General features: G+C 48.5%; 1 protein-coding gene across 1 annotated transcript in view; it reads right to left on the bottom strand.

Annotated features, from left to right (window-relative positions):
- LOC144937544 (phospholipid-transporting ATPase VA-like) overlaps window positions 1-23,397 on the bottom strand; it is a 61,907-nt gene that overhangs the window by 18,591 nt on the left and 19,919 nt on the right. The window contains exons 2-11 of the mRNA XM_078864804.1: window positions 21,328-21,532; window positions 17,613-17,698; window positions 17,386-17,492; window positions 15,976-16,107; window positions 15,724-15,851; window positions 13,786-14,038; window positions 11,626-11,936; window positions 10,708-10,899; window positions 8,521-9,136; window positions 7,538-7,644 (exon numbers count right to left, since the gene is read on the bottom strand). Coding sequence (XP_078720930.1) covers window positions 7,538-7,644; window positions 8,521-9,136; window positions 10,708-10,899; window positions 11,626-11,936; window positions 13,786-14,038; window positions 15,724-15,851; window positions 15,976-16,107; window positions 17,386-17,492; window positions 17,613-17,698; window positions 21,328-21,532 — 2,137 coding nt within the window. The remainder of the gene's footprint in view (window positions 1-7,537; window positions 7,645-8,520; window positions 9,137-10,707; window positions 10,900-11,625; window positions 11,937-13,785; window positions 14,039-15,723; window positions 15,852-15,975; window positions 16,108-17,385; window positions 17,493-17,612; window positions 17,699-21,327; window positions 21,533-23,397) is intronic.

Genomic DNA, 23,397 nt, shown 5'->3' with positions numbered 1-23,397 from the left:
GACGGGAGTAGAACCGCCCGCCGCTGTTGGAGGCCCGTCAACGCTAAGGTCCCGTTCCCCAGAGAGACCCAAGTCCGGGGTCTCTGGCAACCGTGTCTGTGGTGGGGTTGGAGGGGCAGCGGGGTCAAGTGGCCCCGTCGCCATGGTAGGCCCACCCAGAGCAGGATTCGCCGCATCCACCTGCGTCACGGCTGGTTCGTCTGTAGAAGGCACGACAGGCGCGCTTGCAGAGTCAACAGGCAAGGGCAGAGGTGCGTCGGGTGCAACAGACACCGGCAAGGCAACATCAGGGGATGACGCATCCGTCCGCGGGGCCACGTAGGGCTTCAACCTAGACGTATGGACGTACCAGCGCCGCGATCTGAACCGAACCCGCGCGGACTGCGGGTTAGGGACTTCAATAAGCTTAACCGGCCCTTGCCATGGTTTGTGAAGCTTAGGGGAGGTCCCCGGCCACACCTGCAGGCAGTGCAGCCATGCCATGTCCCCCACTCGCCAGGGGCATGTACCGGTCGAGCGCCGGGCACAACGCTCGTTTCGCGCCTGAGTCTTGGCAGTAGCCAATCGGGCCCCCTCCCGTGCCTCGGCGACGCGTGGAACAGTGTCCTGAATGTACTCGGGGAGAGGTTTAACAGGACCCTTCGCCCCCGTACCCAGCTGTACTTCCACCGGCGGCACATTCTCGCGGCCGTACATTAGAAAAAATGGAGAATACCCTGTGGATGCATGAGGCGTCATCCGATACGCGGAGAGTACCCCAGGTATATGCAAGTCCCAATCAGCTTGTTTCCCGTCAACCGTGTGACATAGCATGGCCGACAGCGTCCGATTAAGCCGTTCCACCATGCCATCCGTCTGCGGGTGGTAAGGAGACGTACGAACCTTCTTGGTTCCCAGAGCAGCGCACACTTCCACCAACAATTTAGCAGAAAAATTTCGCCCCTGATCCGTGAGTAGCCTCTCCGGCGCCCCTTTGTCCAGCACATATCCAAACAGGAAGGCGTCCATGATAGACGCCGCCGACTGGTCGGGTAAGGGCCAAGCCATCGGCCAACGGGAAAGATATTCCACCCCGACCAGCAAAAATGTATTACCCCTAGCGGATGGTGGGAAAGGTCCCAAAATATCCAGCGCCACCAACTCGTTGATTCGAGACACCTGTATAGACTGCACCGGCGGCACATAAGGGTTTTTAGGCGGCATCCGCCGGGCACACTCGGGACACGCCCGAATGTGTCCGACGACATCCGTCGTCATGCCGTGCCAGAAGTAGTCTCGCTGCAATGTTAACAAAGTCTTCTGCACCCCGAGATGTAATAAAGTGTCGCCGTGCAGAGTCCGAATCAATTCGTACCGTAACGACGACGGTACTACCAGACGCCAGCGGTCATGCAATCCCTCCCTCCACATGAGCAAACCATCCCAGAGAGCGGCCCCCGGCGTCCCACCGGACAGCAATCCCCCCGCTCCCTTCGCAGCCCGACTCCGTAAAGCCCCCAACGAGTCGTCAAGCAATTGTTCGCGAATCCATACCGAGCGCGGCAGGTTCAGAACCCCATCGGCCGGTTCTGGGCACACCGGAGCCCCAGGCACCTCGACAGCTGACACGACAGGCCGAGGGGGTAGCTGAACCGGCGACCACCTATTCGTACCCGACGCGCAAGCGCAAGGGGACCCCTGTGGTAATCTGGAGAGCGCGTCCGCATTCGCGTGACGCGACCCCTTCCGATATTGAATGTCGAAGGAAAATTCCTGCAGGGTCTCCAGGGCATATTGCAGAGCTGCATGGTCCGTGCGCACAATAAACGAACGGCCGTATAGATATGGCCGATATTGGCGGAGAAAATAGACAATAGCCAATAGTTTGCGGCGAGTAACGCAGTAGCGGGTTTCTGCCGGGGACAGCACACGGCTACCGTAGGCTACCACGCATTCCACGCCGCCCTTGGACTGTGACAGAACGGCCCCGATCCCGGTGTCACTAGCGTCCGTATCCAGAATAAAAGGTCGATTAAAATCCGGATAGTCCAATGTCGGCGCCGTCGCCAACCGATCGCGTAGGCCCTCAAACGCCGCTTCCTCCGGCGGACCCCAACTGAACCTTCGACCCTTACCCGTAAGGAGGTGCAAGGGCCTAGCGATCATTGCAAAGTTCGGAACGAACCTGCGATAATATGAGGCGAACCCAAGGAAGCGACGTACGTCCCCAACCGAGGCCGGGGTTGGCCAGTTGCGGACGCACGCCGTCTTCTCTGGGTCCGTGGCCACCCCGTCCTCACTGATGTGTCCATCAACCGCTGAAAAGTGGCGGGGGCCGCATTCAAGCCCATTGGAAGGCAATTAAACTGAAACAATCCCTGCGGCGTACGGAAAGCCGTCTTTTCCCTCGAGGACTCATCGAGGGGAAGCTGCCAGAATCCCGAGGAGAGATCCAGTGTTGAAAAAAACTTCGCCCCGGACAAGGCATCGAGGGAATCATCCATACGCGGCAGGGGGTACGCGTCTGCGATGGACACCTTGTTCAATTTTCGAAAATCGACGCAAAATCGCAGTTTCCCATCCTTCTTCTTCACAAGGACTACCGGCGCGCCCCATGGACTGTTAGACGGGGATATTATGTCAGCTGCCAGCATGTCCTCCACTGCACCGTGGACCTGATCCCGCTCCGTCGGGCTCAACCGATGCGAGTTCAACCGAATCGGAGCGGCATCCCCCGTATCAATGTGGTGGGAAAGCAAGGAGGTGCGTCCCAAGTCAAAATCATCCGAGCTGAACACGTCGGAATAGCTTAGCAACAGCGCGCGAAGTGCGGACCGTTGCTCTCCGGTCAGGGATGAATTCTCCCCGCACAACTCAGCAACCCAACGATCATCCTGCCCTGTAGGCACCAAAACCCCGCCTACCATGTCCCGGCGGCCCCGGTTGTCATGGGCCGTGAACGCGGTCGTGGCGTGAGCCAAAACCGTTCCGGCCGGGACACTAACATTATCCGCACTCCCATTCAGCACCTGCAAGAACGGGGGCTGGCCCGGCCGGACAATCGTTTGTGCCCCAATCAGCGCCGAGCCACCCGTTATAGCCGTGGACGGCGATAACAAAACCCCCGCCGCTCCCTCAACGCCAGGTACTGGCTTCCGATATCTCAACGGGATAAGCATCTGCGAACCAGGTGGAATGTCAACAGATACCTCGGACAGCGCCTGTACCTGGCAAACAGGGGCAGACCGGCCCCATGGCGACGGTAAGAACGAAATTTTCCACCCCCCCGGAAATTCAATGCAATTTTTATCAACCCTTATTTGAATGGGCATTTTTGCCAGGAAATCAGTCCCCAACAAACAGGGTACCGCGAGGGACCTAGAGATCAAAACGGTCCCTGAAGCCGACACCCCCCCAATCGATATGTTGGCGTCCACCTGGCCCACAATGCCCATACTTCCCCCGTTCGCCGCTATGCACGAATCATAAACCGCTTGCACTCTCCCTGGCGGAATGCCCAAAAGATGGAAAATGACATCCGAAATAATGGTCGCGGACGCACCGGAGTCCACCAAAATACGCACCTCGACCTCCTGTGGACGACCCAGTAGCGGCCGCAACTACCCTCCGTGCCAATCGCCGCCATTGCGTCAGCGAGCGATACGGGTCAATCGGCGGCACCTCGTTGTTAACGACACACGGACCGCGCGGCGATGGTGATGCATGAGGTGACAGGCCTTGCCGGGTGTCTGATGCGCACCGACTTGCCTGTCCTGGCTGGTCTTTTCGCGCGACGTCCGTGGTCGAGGCCTCCTGCTGGGGCGGCCCCGGGATGCGAGCCCAACAGTCCCTGGCGAAGTGGCCCTTACGGCCGCAGCGCGCGGCACCCCCTCTGTCCCGACGCTCCCGCGCCGGCGGGCCAGACCTCGGCCCCGTTCCCCCCCGAGCAGGCCACTGGGCGGAGGCAGCCGTCAACTCCTGCGGACCCTTGTCGTCAGGAACGTAGACCGCCTTCTTAGGATCCCACCCCGTAGCACCGCCTTCAACGATGGGGCCCCCCATCCAAGCTGACACTTGTTTCCAGCGTCGGAGATTAAATTGAGCATCCAAGCACTTAGCCGCAGCACGGGACGTCAACTTATCATGGCTGCACACCGGCATGGGGATCCCCAGGTCTCTAGACAATTCCAGCATCTTGCCCAACATAAGGGGTTCCAACAAATCCGGCTCTCTCGGGGTATGTTGCCATCGCCAGTTCCAGAACGGCGCCTCTGAAAGCCACCGGTGATTCTTCAGGCGCCCGTTGCCGCTGTACAAATCTATGATGGGCATCGTCCGGAGGCTCGTACGCATCCACCATTTCCTCGAAGACACCCTGCAGCGTCCTCTTCTTATCGGCCTTGATGGAGCGGAAGAACCTGACGGACTCGTCGTCGAGAAGTGTTGGTTAGGACTTCCAGGGCCTCCGCGTCCGTCCATTTGGTGGATCGTACGGCCGCTTGAAAACGGCAGGCTAATGCGTTCCAGTCGCCGCCGATGGAGAATTCTTTGACCGTTGTTAAATGACGGCTGCGGGTCCTTGATCCGCCGTCCTCCGCCGATGGTGACTCACGCGGCAGCAACAAGATGGCGTCACTCCGCAACGTGTGCAAGATGGCGGCTTCCCGCGGCGGAGGGCGCAAGATGGCGGCTTCCCGCCGTTCCTACTCGGCCACGCCCAAGATGGCGTCTTCGTGCCGCGTGGTCGGGAGGGCTGATGGCGACGGCAAGGCCCCGGCCCGCTGTTCCCCGCCGGGCCTCCCCGAAGTCGTCGCCGGCGTCACAAGGTCGCACAACTGCGCCAACACCGTCTTCAGTGCCTCCAGTTGGGCCGCCACCTGTCACCATCCTTCATCAGTGTCCACTCGCGCGGATGGGCCCACCGAGGTGGCCACGTCCTGCACGCCCGGACCCCCGCTCGTCCCAGCGTCGCTTTCCGCCTCCATCGTCGGTAGCGCCACCGCTGGAGGGAGGTCGTCGTCAGAAGATGCTGCAGAAGATGGTGCAGGGACGTTCTTCCTTCTGAGCTGTTTTGACATGCCATTTCACTTCTGACACCAATGTAATAAAGTACTCTTTCTCATATGTCGATCTCCGTTGTCCTTTATTGGATTCGTAGAATCTCGTTACTACGGCGTCCTCGCTCAGGCCCGCGTCTCTCCCGACGATCACTCCACAGCCACTCTGCTGCTCCGATATGCAGTCTCCCTGCTGCTCCGCCTTGCAGCCACACCGCTGCTCCGCTCTCCAGCTTCACTGCTGCCCCGTATACAGCTAGCCTCCCACAGCCCGCTAGCTCTCTGCATCTGACACTGATGGCTGACGGTGTCGACGTCTCCCACCGCGTGGCAACCGTACCACTCTCCCCGTACTGCCCAGCGTGGCCTCCTCCCGTTTCACTCCGTCTCCACCCCCCCATTCCCCTTTCGGTTCTCTCCCAAAATCCTCTCTCCCACGTGACCCTGACTCCTCCCTCTCCCCACGTGACCCAGACTCCGCCCCCCCTCAATCCTTGCTCGCATTACAGTAGTGCAGCACGCTAACTGCTATACTAACGCTCCCCACAAATAGTGACACACACACACATGCAGACACACATACGCTGATGTATAGTTTAGTCCAAGCGCACCGCTACCAACGTGAACCTTGTTATTTTTTAAGTGTGGGTACTCCCACACCTTCCAAGATGTTTGGCCAGCGTGGAAGATTAGGCCAAGTACCCTCGAGAGGGCTCTATTAAAGGTGGACCGAAATCAAAATTATGAACTAAAGATGGAGAGAAGATCAGTTTAGAGCACTATTGGGAAGCTGAACTTAAAAATGAAGATGAACGTATCGGTGTGATTATTACTCAGAGGCTGTGACATGCATTATAAGCACGATCATTCACGACACAATTTAAGAAAAAGTGAAGAGTGTGGAAAGAAGCACGGAGAGATGCGTGCTTGTGCATTGAGAGATGGAACGAGGCACATGTGGATTAGATAACATCCGCAGGTGGGCAATGACTTCATTCAAAATGTGAAGTGAGGGGGTTTGGGCAGTACCCCTTGCAAGATGGGATGATGGCTGATGGCCACGATAATCGTTGGAGTGGCAGCCAAAGAATGGAATGTGTGCGAATGTGAGCACACTGAAGAGATGGAGCAATGAAATTAGTTCACGTGCAGGTGCGAGGTGGATTAGTACTGGACATCACAGGATTGTGCGAGTCGCGGCAGCTTGAGGAGGCTTTAATACGGCAGTACAAACATACAAGTAGCCATGCGTACCTAACTACGTGTGTGTGCATGCGCACATGTACAAACATTGTGAGGAGCGGTAATGCAGCAGTTAGCACGTTGCACGACGCTCTCAGCGACCTGGGTTCCATTCCCGCTCATGGTCAACACCAGGGACGATTATATTATCTGAACCGGTCTTGGGCCTCCCCGAGTTCGACTCAGACTCAACGGAGTACCTGGTGCGGTGTGTACACATCGCGAAGGCGGTTGGGCGTCTTACTGGTCACCCAACCCCTCGTGTGCTGTGCAGGCCTTCATAGGTGCTGGCTAACAGCACTTGCCTCAATAGTCTGTTAAGGCCTACACGGGGATCTTTATCTTTGTTTGTATGTATGGGAACATACAACTTCCTTTTTCGCTTGAATTTTAAGCAAAATTGCATTGTGAGCCAGTACACAAATATATATTTACGTCATGGGTGAAGCATCCACTGTAGAAAGGGCTTAGAAATAAGTGTTGTGTTTGTGTGGGGCCTCGATCGATAGCGTACAATGTAAGAGGGACAGATAAGAGCAAGTTGTCATGGAAACATCTGCCGCTTTGAGATTCGAGTTGTAATGGGCAGAGGTCAAAGGTGTCACTGGTGCTAGACCTGCCCATGAAGAGAGGACAGAAGGCGCCCAGCAAGACGAAAGCTATTGCCAAGTGATCACAATTCAATTGTCCAAATCGAATTAAAGCTTCTCCGACCTATGCACATGTTTGTGAAACGAAGCTGAGGCAATAACTACAGGCAAGACAAATATATTAAAGGCAGAGAGAAAGGACCGGGGAAGGTGGGCGGATGTTATAACCTTACGACAGTAACACCTGGATATACGAAGTAGATGCGTTTCTGGAGCTTCGTATAATTTAAACTTCGTATACCGAATAACGTATAACATTAGGACTATGATGATGCGCTCCCATCCTTCGTAACTTACCATTTCATACTATAAACACTTAATAACTTCCCAATGAAAGACACATAATGAATAAATATCATTTTATTCTTATTCCTACGGAATCGTAGATCGATTTATTTATCAATTTCAGTGTATATTTTGTTGAGCTTACTGCATAAAATAATGGTACACAAATCTAAACATCGTGATACCAAAACTTCGTTAATTGAATACACGCATATCGAGGTGTTACTCGAAATACATTGTTCCACCGACAGTTAAACCTGCCCATTGTACTTCTTTGCCACCGATTTCCATTGTATTATAATATAAAATAATTGAAAGTCTTACCCGCTTGGCGATGCACAATGTCCGCAGTCCGTCCATGGCGTACTGGTTCAGGTCGGCCTGTGTCCGTGCGTGCATTTTTGCCTTATCTTTGTCTTTGTCAGAGTTTCCTGTCATTAGAAGAAAAATATATATAACATTCCCTCTCAAGGAACTGCCACTCAGCTACAATTGTCAGTGACTGGTGAAATGTCTTGATAAAAAAATAATCTTATATGCTTCACAATTATCTAAGCCGCATTTATTCACAAACAAATACAAAATATATTTGTAGTTATTTTGCGCTATATTTATTAAATGCCTTTCAGTGTGTGTGTGTTTTACATGCATTACTGTATGTCAACATATATGACCTCGTGCCAGCTACCCTTCTACATGACACGTGGCCTCAAATTTCATCTAGCCTGGCGCAACCGCCGTAGTCATGTCACCGCCACTTAGAGGTGAAATGTCGGTATGATCTAATGATGAACCAAAAGCGGTAAACCTAATCTTAAATTCTTATGTAGAATTTGCCAATGAAACATGGCAGATAAATTATAACAATTACTTATTATATAGTATATTAGTTCAAAAACCCATGCAGTCAAATACAATTGTATTAGTTTTAATTTTTTACGGTTGTTCACCCAGGACTGCCTAACAGACTCAGGAGGGTCAGGCCAAGTTTTTATTTTGTAGTAGGGGCGATGTTGTGTCATCCCAAATGAGTATTTTTTTTAACACGGGGATGTTTGGCTAATGCCAGTTACATGGTGCATGTGTTGTTAGCTATGGGAGGAATCAGTAGCTCTGGGTGAAACCCTTATGGAGCAAGTTGAGAGAACACACAAACTCCACGCAGAAAGACGTCCGAGTCCGGAATCGAACCCCGGGGCCCTTTTTTTGCTGCATTACCGCCACGTCGCCCACCCTATCTTGTCAAGGACCACAGGCTGCGGCCCTGAATTGGCTTGATGCTCATAAGTGCCGCCCGCCATGCTCACCGGTGCAAGGCTTCAGGATGTCCATGATGACGTTGTCGGCCCCCTTGGTGTACACCACCATCTCGTACGTCAGGGGGTGCCGCACCACCACCGACATGCGCTTGCGCGTCGAGTCGAAGGCCATTACGTGCATGAGGTCGAAGGTCAACCTCCCCACGTACGGCACGTCGATGGTGACCTGGTCGGGCGATTTTGAGACAAGAGTGAAGTTGTAGGCCCTCGCTGCATACACTAGCGCGGCCTCGTCTGGGCTCTCTGCTTCGTAGCGGAGCTCTGCCGTGGGCGGTACCCCGTTACTCATCCATAAAGGACACTCGTCTTCCTGCGTAGGGGAAGGAGTGTTCCACCCAAGCCCCGGGATTTCCAGGCTCGTAGGCGTGCCAGCCGCCAGTGGTTTGGCTGCCAGCGGAGAGCAAGGGGTTGGTGGGTGAGACACAGGCCTCCCCGTCTCCGCTTTGGCCTGCAGGTTGTCACGGTAGGCAGCTGGGGAGCTCTTGTCCGCTGCCTTTGAATGCAAACTGAAGCTTGAGCTGGGAGTCACAGAGCTGAGTCGCAGCTTCTTCAACATTTCCTCGAGTTTCTTCATCGGTGATGTTACTGCTGACGCTTTCTTCGTCTGTACGCAACGCAATCGAGGCAAAATTACTAACGTGACAAGCGACGAGTACAACATACTACAAGAGCAAATTTCAAAAAGCACTGAAACTCAAGTGACAATGCGTGACACTGAGTGTTAAAATAATTATAATAATGACATTATTTGTATTTGATAGGGCCTCCATTATACCAAGGCATCTCAGAGTGCTTTACACATGATGACTGATAATTTGGCAATTCGTTAAAATGGAATTACATTTAAAAACAACCCCACAAAAGAAGTTAAGCTGAGCAATTAATGCACTACATCTATTAAACATTGATATGCACTTGGTACAGACATTCCACAAGATGTATTTTATTTTCGTTGCATCAAGCTTTTTCTAATTTGCAGGTTTGCAATAGAGGCACATTACATGTGCCTCCTATTATCCATGGTCGCTGTAGGGTCTGCAAAACTCCTGTTAGCCTCGGCCATATTTCTTCCTGTTATCCATGAATATTTGTGATTTTACCCATGATGCATAGCTCCCTATACTCACAATGTTTCTGTGGCTTAGAGGGTTTCCACAGGAAATGTGTCCTATTCGTGATGTGTTTACCCCACAGATAAGACGAGTAATATCATGGATAATGAGGGGGATAATCAGATCCATGACATTGGTACACCTTAGCGCCATGGATAAGAGGAGCTTTCCTTTATTAAAGATTTGTTTTTATAGAAATTACATTCTTTGGATGTGAATTGTTGTGCAGACTAGTAATCCATTACCTTGGAGCGAGGTTGCTAATTCAAGCAGAAATTGAACTAACATGTTTTTGAGGCTCTAATGTAACTAAATAGGAAGTACATCAAGTAGGGTTCTAACATGCCATTTGTGCAGTGTTTGAGTGATCTTACATTGTAAATTTGAGTTTTTTCTAGATTATTTCTACATGAAAAAAATACTAAACATTGCACTGGCTCAAATTATAAAAAGAGGAAGGACCCTCCTGAAAAATAATGTTTTACTGGTATATACCAGGTAAAGCCCACTGAGCTATTAACTCGTTTTCAGAAGTGACCTGGCCACAAATGATAGCTCAACAAAGGCTTATCATATGTGGGAATTTATAGAAGCAGCCAAATAATATAAATGCCTGTTTCTAAATGTGGAGGGGAAAACCAGAGGATCCGGAGAAAATTCCACTCTACCACGGGGAAAGCATGCAACCTCTGAATATACAGATGTCAGGGTCGGATCGAATGCACAACCTCCTGCATACCAGGTGAGGGTGATAACATCTCGCCACCCCGGCACCCCAACAGACAAAACCCCGCCTCAAATGAGCATTGTCATATCCCAACAACGGTCCTCAGCTAATGATCGAAATTTTCATCACAAAATCTATTCGATCCATAGGATGACCACTGTATACCTCCCATGAAGTAGCGCTCATTTTAATGGAGCTGGTAGAATGACCGGTCGAGTCTATCCCTGACCGGGATTGTGAGTCGATCACTCTGACCGCTTCTCATGTGGCAGGACTGACTAAACGGGTAAAGGAGCATCGTTTTCTTCCGTGCTACATTCGGGTCGAGTCTCTGACCTTGATGCGTGGTTGGTTCGGAGACGACACCACGACGGTGTTGCAGATGGCAAGCGTGATGAAGAAGTCTACCACGTTCGCGACGTCCTCGGGAATCACAAAAGTGCCGTTTTTGCTGGGGAGAGAGTTGAGATTCTTGAGGTACATTCTGACTCGCGACTCCAGCTGGGGATCTGGTGTCACATCTGTCTCCTACAGAACAAAAACACATTTAAGAGCAAATCAATCCCCTGTAAAAACCAAAGCGAATCTATGTAATGACAATGCTATGTGTTGGACACAGTGAGCAAAGACACAGCAATTATGTACCTCTGAATGAGTATTATTATAGCAGTGGATGGCAACATGATGCATTCCAGATTTGCTGTCGGCACAACTGTTCTGCATGGTCTTGGAGCATGTGTGCCTATATCAGGTGTTGTCCATACAATTGTTAGACATTGATGTGACCATGCTTCAATCAGCCACAAATGTACTTCAGGTGTGAATAATTTTGCGTGTGACTAAAACTGAACATAATTCCACCATCCAATTGCATGTCATCCACACTCCCCCCCCCCCCCAATACCCTAAATGATCGATCTGATTTATTAACAACAAAAAGGCAGCCATGGCCAATGGCAATGTATCCCTATATTGGGATGTTTGGCCAGCTCCGCTAATGTGGTTATACAGATGGGAGGAAACCGACGCACTCAGGGAAAACGCATGCGTGAGAGGGTGGGTAACACTCAACCTCCGTACAGATGGAACACGGATAAAAATGTATCTGCTTGCTGTACCGCCCGTACCCTGGAAAGCCAGGAGGTGGCGACCTCACGGCCCCAAGCGGGTAGGGAGGGACTTTCACGAATTCGCGCACGAACCACCAACCCTCGCTGTCTCCGCACGGCGCCGGACGCCCGGCGCGCAACTCACCATTGGGCTGCTGAACGCGGCCTCCTTGGAGAGTACGCTGGGCTGCCGGCGGTGGCCCATCTGGCAGGGTGTGGAGCGGGCGCCGGGGGCGGAGCGCGTCGAGTGGGCACTGGGCGTCCTGCGCAGGCTGCGCCGGTGCCGCAGGGTGCGGTTGCCCGCGTGCCGCCCTCCAAAGGCGCGTGAGGGTAGGGTGCGTGCGCGCTGCGATGCGGTCAGTGCGGTGGGCGGCGGCTCACCCCGCTGGAGCGAGTCGCCCCTCGCCCACTCGTCCCCGTCGGACTCCGAGTCCTGGTAGGCGGCCAGGCGCTGCGCTGAGAGGGTCGACAAGAAAAAGGAATGGAGGGTGGGGGTCCGTCAGTGAGGGCATGGTGGGAATTGTGCGGCCATCACTGCGTGGCAGCTGCCGCAGGGCATTAGCGGGGCGCTGGGTTTGCAGGTCGGACGTCGTTAGGATGGACTCGGCCCGTCATTCATTAAAATGAGCACTACTTCATGGAAAGTGTGCAGTGGTCATCTTATGAATAGAATTGATTTTTGCGATGGAAGTGGAATGTCGGTCAATAGCGAAGGACCGTCATTGGGAGATGGCAATAGTCATTTGAGGCAGGTTTTTTTCTGTTGCGGTGCCGTGTTGGCGAAATGTTATCTCCCTCGCCTGGTATACAAGGAGGTCATGGGTTCAATCCCGACCCTGACGCATGCTGTATATTTTGAGTTTATATGTTTCCTTCGTGGTCCGGGTCCTCCAGTTTTTCTCTCCACATTTAGAAACATGCGTTTCGAGTATTTGGCTGCTGGACATTTCCACGTGATAAGGCACATCATTGAGAAAATATATGTGGGCAGGTTGTTTATGAAAAAGAGCTATGTAGCTCAGTTGGCCTTACCTGGTAAAAATATAATAGTTTAAATAGATTGTTTTTATTCCATCTCCTTGGCAACAGCAGTTGAAACAATGGTGCAAGTTTATTAAATTGACCCCATCTCCTCAGTCTATCCGGCAATATAAATGGGTACAACCACAGTTAGCCGGTCAGGAGGTCGCGTGCGGTGGGGCTAAGTGTGGGTACCCCCACCTCTTCCCAATACATCTGGCCAGGTGTGGAAGAGTTTGCCAAGCACGTACAAATTACTGTATCAAAAAAAATAATTGTGACTGCATATGAAAGTTAATTAACAGTGCGTGCACATTTTTCTATCTTGACTTAAAAAGCACAAATATTATTTAAATAAACGACAACTTACGTGTATGTTCTGTAACGTTTTACTGCTCACAGTAACACAAACATGCATCGTATTCGGCGATGTCCAAGCCACAGTTTGAGTTTTTGGAGATGGACAGGCATCACATGGGGCTAATGTCCACATTAAACCACTGTCCTTTGTCCTGTTGAGACCATGGGTTTGCATCTGGATGATGAGATAGTGTAAAGGTGGCTCCCCGGTCTCGGGAGTTTGTTCGCCTCAGCCTGATCACCAGTGAATGCACAATAAATATTGCACGATGACTGGTTTTCACTGCAGTTGGCCTGGCTTAGTTTCCAGGATGTATATTTGCATACAAACCCAACCACATGACTCTTTGGAGATCACTGAAGAGCACAGCCTGTTGTGTCTTTGTGCGTGTGTATAAGAGAGGAATAGTAGTTTAGCGCTTAGCACACTGCGCTACAAACCCGGTGACCCAAGCACCATTTTCGCTCACGGCCAACACCAGTGACAATAATCTGAACCGGTCCTGGGCCTCGCTAGGTCGAGTACCTATTGCGGTGTGTAAAAACATCGCCACTGGGGAGACAAAGGCAGTTGGTTGTGGTGCTGGCCACCCACCCCCTCGTGTACCATGCCAGTCGTAATAGGTGCTCGCTGACAGCACTTGCACCAACAGTCTGTGAAGGCTACACCAGAGATCTTTGTCTGTATCTGTGTGTGTGTGTATAAGAGGCAAGCTGAAATGACACAAGAGTATGATGCGTCATCTTCTTGGGCCTTTTTCTGTCACGTCATCTGTCAGAGCCATTCAATGACACGACGTTACCGTCTGCTGACTCGGGGACTTCCTCCAAAAGGATGTTGATCAAACCTTGCACTGTGACTCTGATCGTGCAATAATGATGCGATTGTTGATATACAAATGGTTGGGCAAACTGTTTGACATACCATTGTTACTGTGCGAGTACTCTTTTCCGGCAACAGTGCAGCGGCGGAAGACCATCTTGTTCTCGGTGAGGGTGCCCGTCTTGTCGGAGAAGATGTATTTGATCTGGCCGAGGTCCTCAGTGATATTGAGGGCACGGCACTGGAGGGGTGTGTCGCTCTCTGGGTCGTACAGCTCCTCGTCCTGGTGAATGAGGTAGATCTGCCCAATCTTGACGATCTCGATGGAGACGTAGAGCGAGATGGGGATCAGCACCTGTGTGGGAGTGGGGCAGAGTGAGTGGAACGTATGTAGGTATGTATGTTGAACTTATTTTGCACCGTACATAGCCAACCATGCAAATTGGAGGTGCGGGGGAAGGACAATAACATAAACACAAAAAACTGTTCTAAAGAAATTAGTTTTAAATCTAGATTTAAAAGTGCATAGCTTTAGTGGCTTCCTAAAATCGGAAGGAATAGGATTCCAGAGGGTCGCAGAAGCGTATCTGAAAGCGCACGATGCAGTGACCGTCTTTGTTCAACGGTTAGCCAAATGCAGCTGCGAGGATGCCCGGGTTTGCGTGATGGTTTATGCTCCTTGATGAGATCAGCAAGGTATTGTGATTAATTTATGGCAAGCGTTTCTGTGCAATCTTCCATTAAGGATCATCTCTAAACTAAACTAATTTCATTGTATCAGGTAAGACCCATTGAGCGACCTGGCCACAAATGATAGCTCAAAGAAGTGACTTATTACGTGGACATTTTTTGTAGCACATGTTCCTAAATGTGGAGGGAAAAATCGGAGAACCTGGAGAAAAATCCCAGCGACCACGGGGAGAAAAATCCCAGCGACCACGGGGAGAGCATGCAAACTCCAAATATACAGGTGTCAGGGTCAGATCGAACCCACGACCTCCTGCTTACCAGGCGAGGGAGAAAACATCTCGCCAATTTCATCTTTGTTCTTCGGAGCGTCATACTTGGGATTTTTTAACTATTCACAAATGAGCAGCAGCATTCTATCTTGGGGAGGAAATGAGTTCTTGGACAAAACCCAGCACATACTCAAATTGCAAGAAGAGACACCTGCTACCTACATAATGTACTGACAGAACAGTTGATGATTCCGACAACTAAAGAATTTCCACCATGCGCTTGTGCCTAACCAGCTGAGATATGTACTCAGCAAGGTCGGACCGCAGACATTTATTTCTGTATATATTATATTCAAAAGGTGCGAAAATTATTCCACATTCTTATAAAAGAGCAAGAACATCCACCACCCAATGTAGCCAATGAAATCAAAGTGTTTGGGTAGAGGATGTGAACAATACATTAACTTGGCCAGAGTTTTTTTTTTTAATCCTTTATATTAAGTTCGCTTGCTTGCTTGCGTGCTTGCTTGCTTGCGTGCTTGCGTGCTTGCTTGCTTGCTTACGACCGTGCAAATCTTTCGGTCGTTTTTTAACCCACTTCCCGTGATCCAATCGAGCTGACATTTTCCACACAGACTCGTTGTGCGAGACAATTAATGTTCCTGAAAAAAAATTCCCAAAATGTTACACTTTTTAGGCAAAAAATATGTATTTTACATATATTCAAATAGAACTCATTCATGGCTTTGGCTGAACGTAACAGTGTAAGAGCCCAGAGCGTAACCCCTCCACAGGCTGTGGCGGAGTAGCGCAGTTGGTAGCGCCCTCGCTTCCCATGCCAAAGGTCGCGGGATCGATCCCCGCGTCCTCCACAGGCGAATATATTTTTAAATCCTTTATATTAAGTTCATTGCCACGCATATAAAGGATTTATAGTGAAAAACTTTGTTTTTACGGGTTATACTTATTAATCAGCTGCAGTCGAAACGTGCTTGTTTTCTTGCACAGCTTTGAGCTTCCAGGTTTACACACATCCACTCTGCATAGTTTTCGCGGCAAAAAGATGCTCCATGCTACCTACCTGGAGAAGGATGATCATGGTCCAGAACATGTAGAAGCCCGACAGCACCGGCGAGATGTGATCGCCGTCCTTGTTCGCGACGTCGAACGGCGGATTTTCCTCATATCCAGCCATCCAAAGGCCATGAGCTGCAGCAGCAAAGGGGGTCGCGAGATGAAAAACAGCCATTGGTTCGGGGCTCGCTTCAACCCATACTGGTGGCACTGCCAGATGTTTATAGGCAAGGTCACCCAGAGAGAGACAAAGACTCACCAATGGCAATGAAGAGGCACATCACGATCAGGATGACCACACACCAGATGATGTCCATGTTCATGTTGCGTTCCAGTTTGCTGCGTTTGTAGCGAGGCCCGTTGTTGTTCAGCATGGCCTTCGTCTCGTGACCTGTGCAGATTAACAATGGGTGATATTAACAACGGTAATAATGCACAGCCCTTTGTTGGTTCACCACATTGAAAAATACAGGTTAGTGAAGCGGGAGGCCGCAGCATCAGTTCAGACGTCACTCATCATTTAGGGCTTTGATGAGATATTATTCAAGTAATATTGATTGGCAAGTTGATTACCAAAATTGTTGATTTTTGGGTTATTACATGCATCAACACAAACCTCAAAGGTAATTTCAGGTGCCTTATGTAACTATATATAAGTCCATTAAATTGATTACAGTATATATTTTGTCATGTAGATCTGTATAGATGAAAGTATGCAACTCGTGCACATAGGAAATGCTTTTCATGAGTATTTTGACAAAATGTCAAAATGTAAACGTGAGAAAAATAAATGATGCATAAATAGATGAATGTATAAACGGGTGGATGCAATTACAGAAGGAAGCATGCCTCATATAAAAACGGGCATTTATTTAGTCAGTATTATTTTATAATGAGCTGTTAAGAGCAGTGGTATTCACTAACTAGCCTTTTGCCCGTCCAAGGACGGGTGCTCCATGTCGAGTGACGTCACCAGCTCAAGATTATTAATGTGGGGGGGTGCTCCATGCGGAGTGACGTCACCCGACATGATTATTAATGACAGGGGGGGGGGGTCCTTGTGGAGGACCCCACCTGTTCATGATTATTAATGAGGGGGGCTGTTCGATGTGCAGTGACGTCACCTGCGCATGATTATTAATGAAGGGCGGGTCCATGTGGAGGACGTAACCTGTTCATGATTATTAATAAGGGGAGCTGGTCGACGTGGAGTGACGCCATGCGCGTTACACACTGACATTCTTGGGTAAATATAGTAGTCAATTTTCAGAGGGGGGGCACTTTTGCCGATAAGACATCAGTCTTGATTTGAAGCTTTCGTGACTGCAGGAATCCATACTCTTTGGTTCTTTCGGTAAAGTCACGTAGGTAGAAAAATAATAGATCACGACGTTTCGATCGCAACACAAGCAATCGTCATCAGGTGGGACAACCGCAGCAAGAAAAAACTGCTGAAGACATCAGTGTTAGGGCTGTCACACATTTGTAGCCATTGGGGTTTGACAGCAGCTGCACGATGATGATGGGGGGGGGGTGTTTTCACATGTTGTGTATTGTCGGGGGCCGCACGTCAGGGGCCGCACTAAAGGCCACCAGGGGCCGTCAGTGGCCCCTGGTGGCCTTGCAATGAAGAACACTGTGTTAGAGCTTGCAGTGGCTCTGATCTTACCGCCATAAACCACGATCCCCACCACGTACTCCGTGTTGCGCACCGTGCATCCTCGCAGCAGCAGATTGTCCTTGCTGAGTCCGACCTTGCGCTCGTTGCTGTGCAGCCTGTGGAGAGACGGCCAATCCTCAACCCCTCCACTCGGCACACTCTCACAACAGACACTTTACGCGCACTAGATCCGAATAAGGTGATGACGTGCCTCCAAGACCACAAGGAATACTCACATGAAACCTTTAAATTTATTGAGGTCGTTGTTTGGCCTCTCACACTCTACGGTGCTTGTGTACTTCATAGGGTCGAAATCGCACTCCTGCGCACACACGCAATGATACAGGTAGCAACATAAAAATATAATATAAGGGATCATAACATTTTTTTTTTATATATAAGGCCCTTCCTGAGGCATGATGCATGGCCTCTTGCAAGGGCAACCTGGGTTATATCAAAAGGCCCTTTTAATACAAGAAAGGCATCACAGTAACGATGATACACTCTGCTACTCCTGACACAATCATCTGGCTCATTGTGAAATGCAGAATATTCGAATTATTTAACACAAATTTTACTAAGAGTGAGGTGAATTGCACTTAAATATTGAAATATACAAGAAAAAGTTACGAGATTCGCCACATGAACTCGACAATGTACACGTTGTCCTTGTTGTATCCATGTGCACTAACCCGCGCCCATAATATTGGTATCCTGCGCGAACTTTGCTGGAATCAGTCACCCTTTGCAGAGTGAACACGTTTTTATTTATTTTCCTCGCTCCCCTCGTCGATTTCAAGTAATCACGAAACAAGCGTTTTAATGAAGCGCTTTTCAAGTCAATGAAGGGTGCACATCTGGAGCCCCGCAAATTCTAACTTGAGATCTTCACAAGCAAATGTGAAGATTATAAAAATATGACCTGCACAGATTGCGTCAACAGCAGGGAACTCAATGAAATAATTTCTGTTTTCAATCGTTCAGCCTGTTGTTGTTTGGATTGTCGCCATAGAATGCAGTGATGGGAGGTGTTAGGTAGCCAAACTCAACAGACAAAACCAGGAAGTAAAGGCTCCACATGAAAGAAGTTATGCCAATAAATACCATGCAAACAGGTTGTTCAAAACTTCTTTAGAAAGCCCACATTCTTTCGTCTGAGACACTTTATCCAGTGCCAATTGTCCTTGACAGTTCACAGAACTTCAAAAAGTCGTGAAGCTTAGAATTGACTTCGTAAAACGCCTCGTATCCAAATATATTGGTGGACAGATGAAGTTTAATTGATGCGTAGCTCAATAAAAAATTAAACAACTAAATCTGAAAATTATAAAATGTTACAAATTTATTTTATTTTAGGTATCCTCGATGGCTCCCACCTTTTCCACTCAAACAAAGACAAGTTTCTTAGCCAGCCTAGATCTATGAAAACTGTGCAGTAAAACATATTACAGCTTAACACAGTAACGCCGGTACCGGATCTATATGGGTACGAATCAATACCGTGCACCACAGCACAGATGCTGATTCCCAGACTGTCTGGACAGGTGGCGACTCAGCACACTCTGGAATCCAATATTTATTTGCATTATCAATCATGTAATGCAATGTTTACACTGACGTAGGCCATACAATCGCTGGATATCGCGGGTGTTTTTAAACGACGAGCGAAGTATAGTTCTAGTTACAATGACATGTTAGTTAGTACTTGTATTTATTATTATCGATGCTTATTTAGTTTACATTTTAAATCATTATCTATTGCCCAAAAATCTAGTTCATGTGCAGGATTTATCTCAGTAGACTAGCAGGCCCCATAATTACGAAATCCGAGATGTAAACTCCTAGCCAGGGTCAGTGAAATGAGTAGCTCATCAATGGCCTGGCACTGCTTGGGTTGGATTTCAATTGCTGTCATCCTGTGGATATAATAATGTTGCCATAGGAAGGTAGAACTCCCACCAATGGCTGTGGATGCAGCAATTGAGATAAGCACCTGCCTGGACTCACTTGAGAAGGGGCATTTAAACCTGCTGTCATTGCTGTTTTAGATACTGTGCGTTGCTTGTGTAGCTGACCTCAGATGACCGCCGTGACACCTGCAGCTGTACTCGCTGGAATTTACAGGGTTTGTTTTTTGCACCGTACATAGCAACTGTGCTGGATGTGCAGGGAAGGGATAAGACACTAAACGCGAAAAAAAGTTCTAGATGCTCTAAAAGATGTAGGCTGCAGTGATAAAGAACCAACTACATCTCTGTGTTTAGTCTATCTTAACCCTCACAATCCACACTCCCTGCACCACGCAAGATGATTTCTGAATTAGTTTCTGTTTGAGAATGTGAGCCACTTGGTTAACTATTACGTTTCCCGTAAAAAAGGATCAGGATTTGATTGAGATTAATCTTACACACTATTTCCATGTGATATATATTGGCATTGTTACATAAGAAAAACTTGTAGTATATTTGTGTCACTCCATTGCTGGATCAATGCCTCCCCCATGCCGTGTTGGTCATGGGAGTTGTTTGACCATACTTCACCACGCTGGCTAGTGTGGATTACTGAGAATGGGTCTGCTGCCGTTAATCTTCTGTCAAAAAAGTAATTTCTCGTCTCCTTGGGCAGAAATCTCGTGATCGCACTATTACATTCCTGTGCTATAAATTGCTGCCAAAGTGATACATTTTAACGATGCAGTCATTCAAAACGACTTTAAAACATTGCGAGTTGAAAATCAACGGTGCTGCTATCCTGTCCGTGAAACTAACCTACATTTTCCAGATAATATTTTTTCACAGATAAAAAAAAAATTGGCAGATGAGCAGTGGAGCAGTGGATCACACACTGGGCTCTGAACTTAGTGACCCGAGTTTGAGTCTCAGCCAAGAGTAACATCAGTGGTGAGTGACGTATCTGCCAGCAAACAAACATGTGATCAAATGCGAATTATATCAACTAGCATTATTATTGATACAGTATTTTTAAACTGAACATATTGTCAGACGGTGGCATTTCCACCACTAGCTTTAGGCCACCGCCTAAGAAGGCAAGCAGCAGCCAGCAAGCAATACTCATAAATGGGTGGGAGACATTTACTTTTGCCTCGTCTTAAATTTAAGAAGCTAAATCGTGAAAACAATAAGAGGTCACTTAGTGAGCCATGCACGAACACTGACGTAAGGCAGCGATTGGATAGGAAAGAGCGAGGAAGATGGCATGGGTGGAGAAAGGCCTCATAAGCAATCCTCGCTGCATGTGGGCCACAACTATTTATAACTTGCTGAGGAAGGTTATGACAGATGCGTATTTCACGATGCAAGTGACGTGCCTGCGTGCGCATTCAAGGATATCCATTCTGAAACATCCTGCTGAGTGGGATACATTTTTACGATGACTCGTGAAACTCCACATATTAATCTTAACAGTTGTATGGAAGGCACAGTGCAAGAGGGCCCTTCACGGCTGAACCTCGTGAGTTTCAAGGTAAGCGTTCTTGAATGGGGTGGCGAGAAGAGTCCTCAATAATGCGTTGGCATGAATGTATTCCAACTCAGAGCACAACGGATACCACCAGTGTTGTTGTTTTCTCAGCACAATGTGCTCTTTCCCTTTGACCTCTGAGCGTGGCAACATTATTATAAGCATGTGTTCACCTGCACTAAAAAAATGGCACCCGACACCAGCAACGAAGAGACGCGCACAGTAGACCACAGCGCACGGCTCGACTTGGCTCAAAGGATTTGCATTTATTACGCATTAAAAGCCTCAGCGATTCATATTGCCTTCCATCAAATATTTTCTCCACCCTTCCATCGCCCTGCCGTAATCTAGCGAAGGGGACCCCCAGTGGTAGGTGTCCCTGTGCGGTACAAGGTGTATGCAGGACCGGCCTACAAACGGGCATGAGCCTGTCCATTGGGGCAAAAGCTCTGGGCAGTGAGCGTCACTCACCAGGTCGGCAAAGCCTTTGACGAGCTGCCGCAATTTGAGGTTCGTTTCACCGTCCAGATTGGCCGTCTCCAGGTGGCAGAGCCCGTCGGGGTCGCTGGAGGCCAGCAGTAGCACGTCGGCTGGGATGATCTCATTGCAGCGCAGCTTCAGGAAGTCCCCGACGCGCACGTCCTTCCAGCAACTCTCGACGAACCCCTGCTGCGCCCTGCCAGGACCATGTCACACACCCACCCCGGTCCACATTAGTTAAGAGTCCTGTGCATGGCACTGTGAATAAGTCGAGTAAAAAATATTACAGAAGTTCCAATGCTCAAACAAGCAGTGCACATCTCTGTTGAAACCACGCGGCAACGTTGGCGAGCCTCTTCACAAGACAACCGCTGCTTGCTTTACGTGAAGCGGTGCTCGCTATATGGACTCGCAGTGATGATGAGCTATGACAAACCCTCGACAACAAGCAGCATGGTTCCCTTGTGGACTGCGACGCAGTAGCAACTTACTGCAGAGATTCACAGTTCGAACCCTTTATGGCTGCAAATAACAATGCAAACTGTTTATAATCCTTTGCACGTGGTGTTTGAGCTCAGTTTTTTGTGTTACATAGTCTTTTATGTGTAAAACTTAAATAAACAAGGTCCTCGACTTATGAACGCCTGACTTACGAACATCCGCACTTATGAACGAGCTTCTATAAGATAAAAAAAAAATCACCATCCGACTTACAAATGTGAACTCGCACCTACAAACCGGACCATGGAACTATTTCGTTCGCCAAATGTACAATATTTATTCTTATTTATGAGTTTAACAATGCTTCTCTTTTTTGTTCAAACATAACACATTTTATAACAATGACCACAAAATATATTCAAATACAGTACATACATTATTGTGTTCCGACTTACAAACCGTTCGACTTACGAACGATCACCAGTTGAGTCAGGAATGGTGCGTTCTGCACACACCTACGACGGGAATCTTAAAAAGCAGAGAGTGCAGTGGGCACCACTACAAGGAAACTGCCTCTACAGAAATGTTATTGCTTCAAGAGTAGTGATCATTAGCACACAATCACCTGTGCATCCAGTATTTTTTCTTTATATATTTGTTTGTCGAGATTTATTCTTAATTGCTTGTGCGTAACAGGTACACCTAGGGACATATGCATTAACTGTCAACTCTAGGACAAACTGACCCGAGCCGGCTCTGACCTCTACAACTGACTAAACCTACTGGGTAATTCAGACACCCCAGTGCGGTGTAATTCACAATGTGCCACATGCTTGCCAGTGCTCGCTTGACGGATAGCACCCTATTGCTTTAGAATATCAAAGCACCACCGTTTTCACAGAGTTTTAGTTCCACGTGATTGTCTTTCTTCAGCGCTGTACTTGGAAATTGGTTTAATATTCATGAACATTTTCAGTTCATAAGAATTGTTATATTGAGTGATAAATTGCACCAATAATATGAACCAAAATTATCCACCAAAAGGAAGAGTGTTGAGTATGATATCTCATAATAAAGCAAATGTTCTCCGGTGATTGCTTTTCATGCATGTCTTTGCCAGAGACCTGAATATTGATGAATAGCGTATTCAGCACATTCGCCGAGAAAACATCGTAAATACTTAAAGGTCGCACATTCACGGTCGCCTTTTATTTTGTGGTGGGTCACAGCAATCTGCACACGTCAGAGGATCACAAACAACCCAAATCCCTTTCAGTCGTTTTGGTGATGTCAAACGGTCATGGGTGGGCAAAGGTTACCATTCCAAACACTGTAATCAATGAATAGAAACCAATCACGTGTGTTTTTTTTAAGCTTGCTTGATGGTCAACTTTTTTTGTGAGGGTTGCTTCAAGCCAAGGAAATAGCAGTTAACAATCGCGAGATTAATTATCTGGTGCGTTATAAATGTCATTATTAACTATTATTAAATGTCATTATTATTATTAACGGTAGTTATTACACTGTCGTGTAAACAGTAGATATATATGTATCTGTGTTTAAATTTGCATGTAATTTATATTTCCTCCAAATGTTCGTGTAACGTAAAATTTGATTGGC

The sequence above is a fragment of the Lampetra fluviatilis genome, chromosome 19 (genome assembly GCF_964198595.1).
Source record: "Lampetra fluviatilis chromosome 19, kcLamFluv1.1, whole genome shotgun sequence".
Taxonomy (NCBI): domain Eukaryota; kingdom Metazoa; phylum Chordata; class Hyperoartia; order Petromyzontiformes; family Petromyzontidae; genus Lampetra; species Lampetra fluviatilis.
The sequence above is the reverse complement of the archived record's forward strand: the minus strand, read 5'-3'. Positions and strand labels throughout refer to the sequence as shown.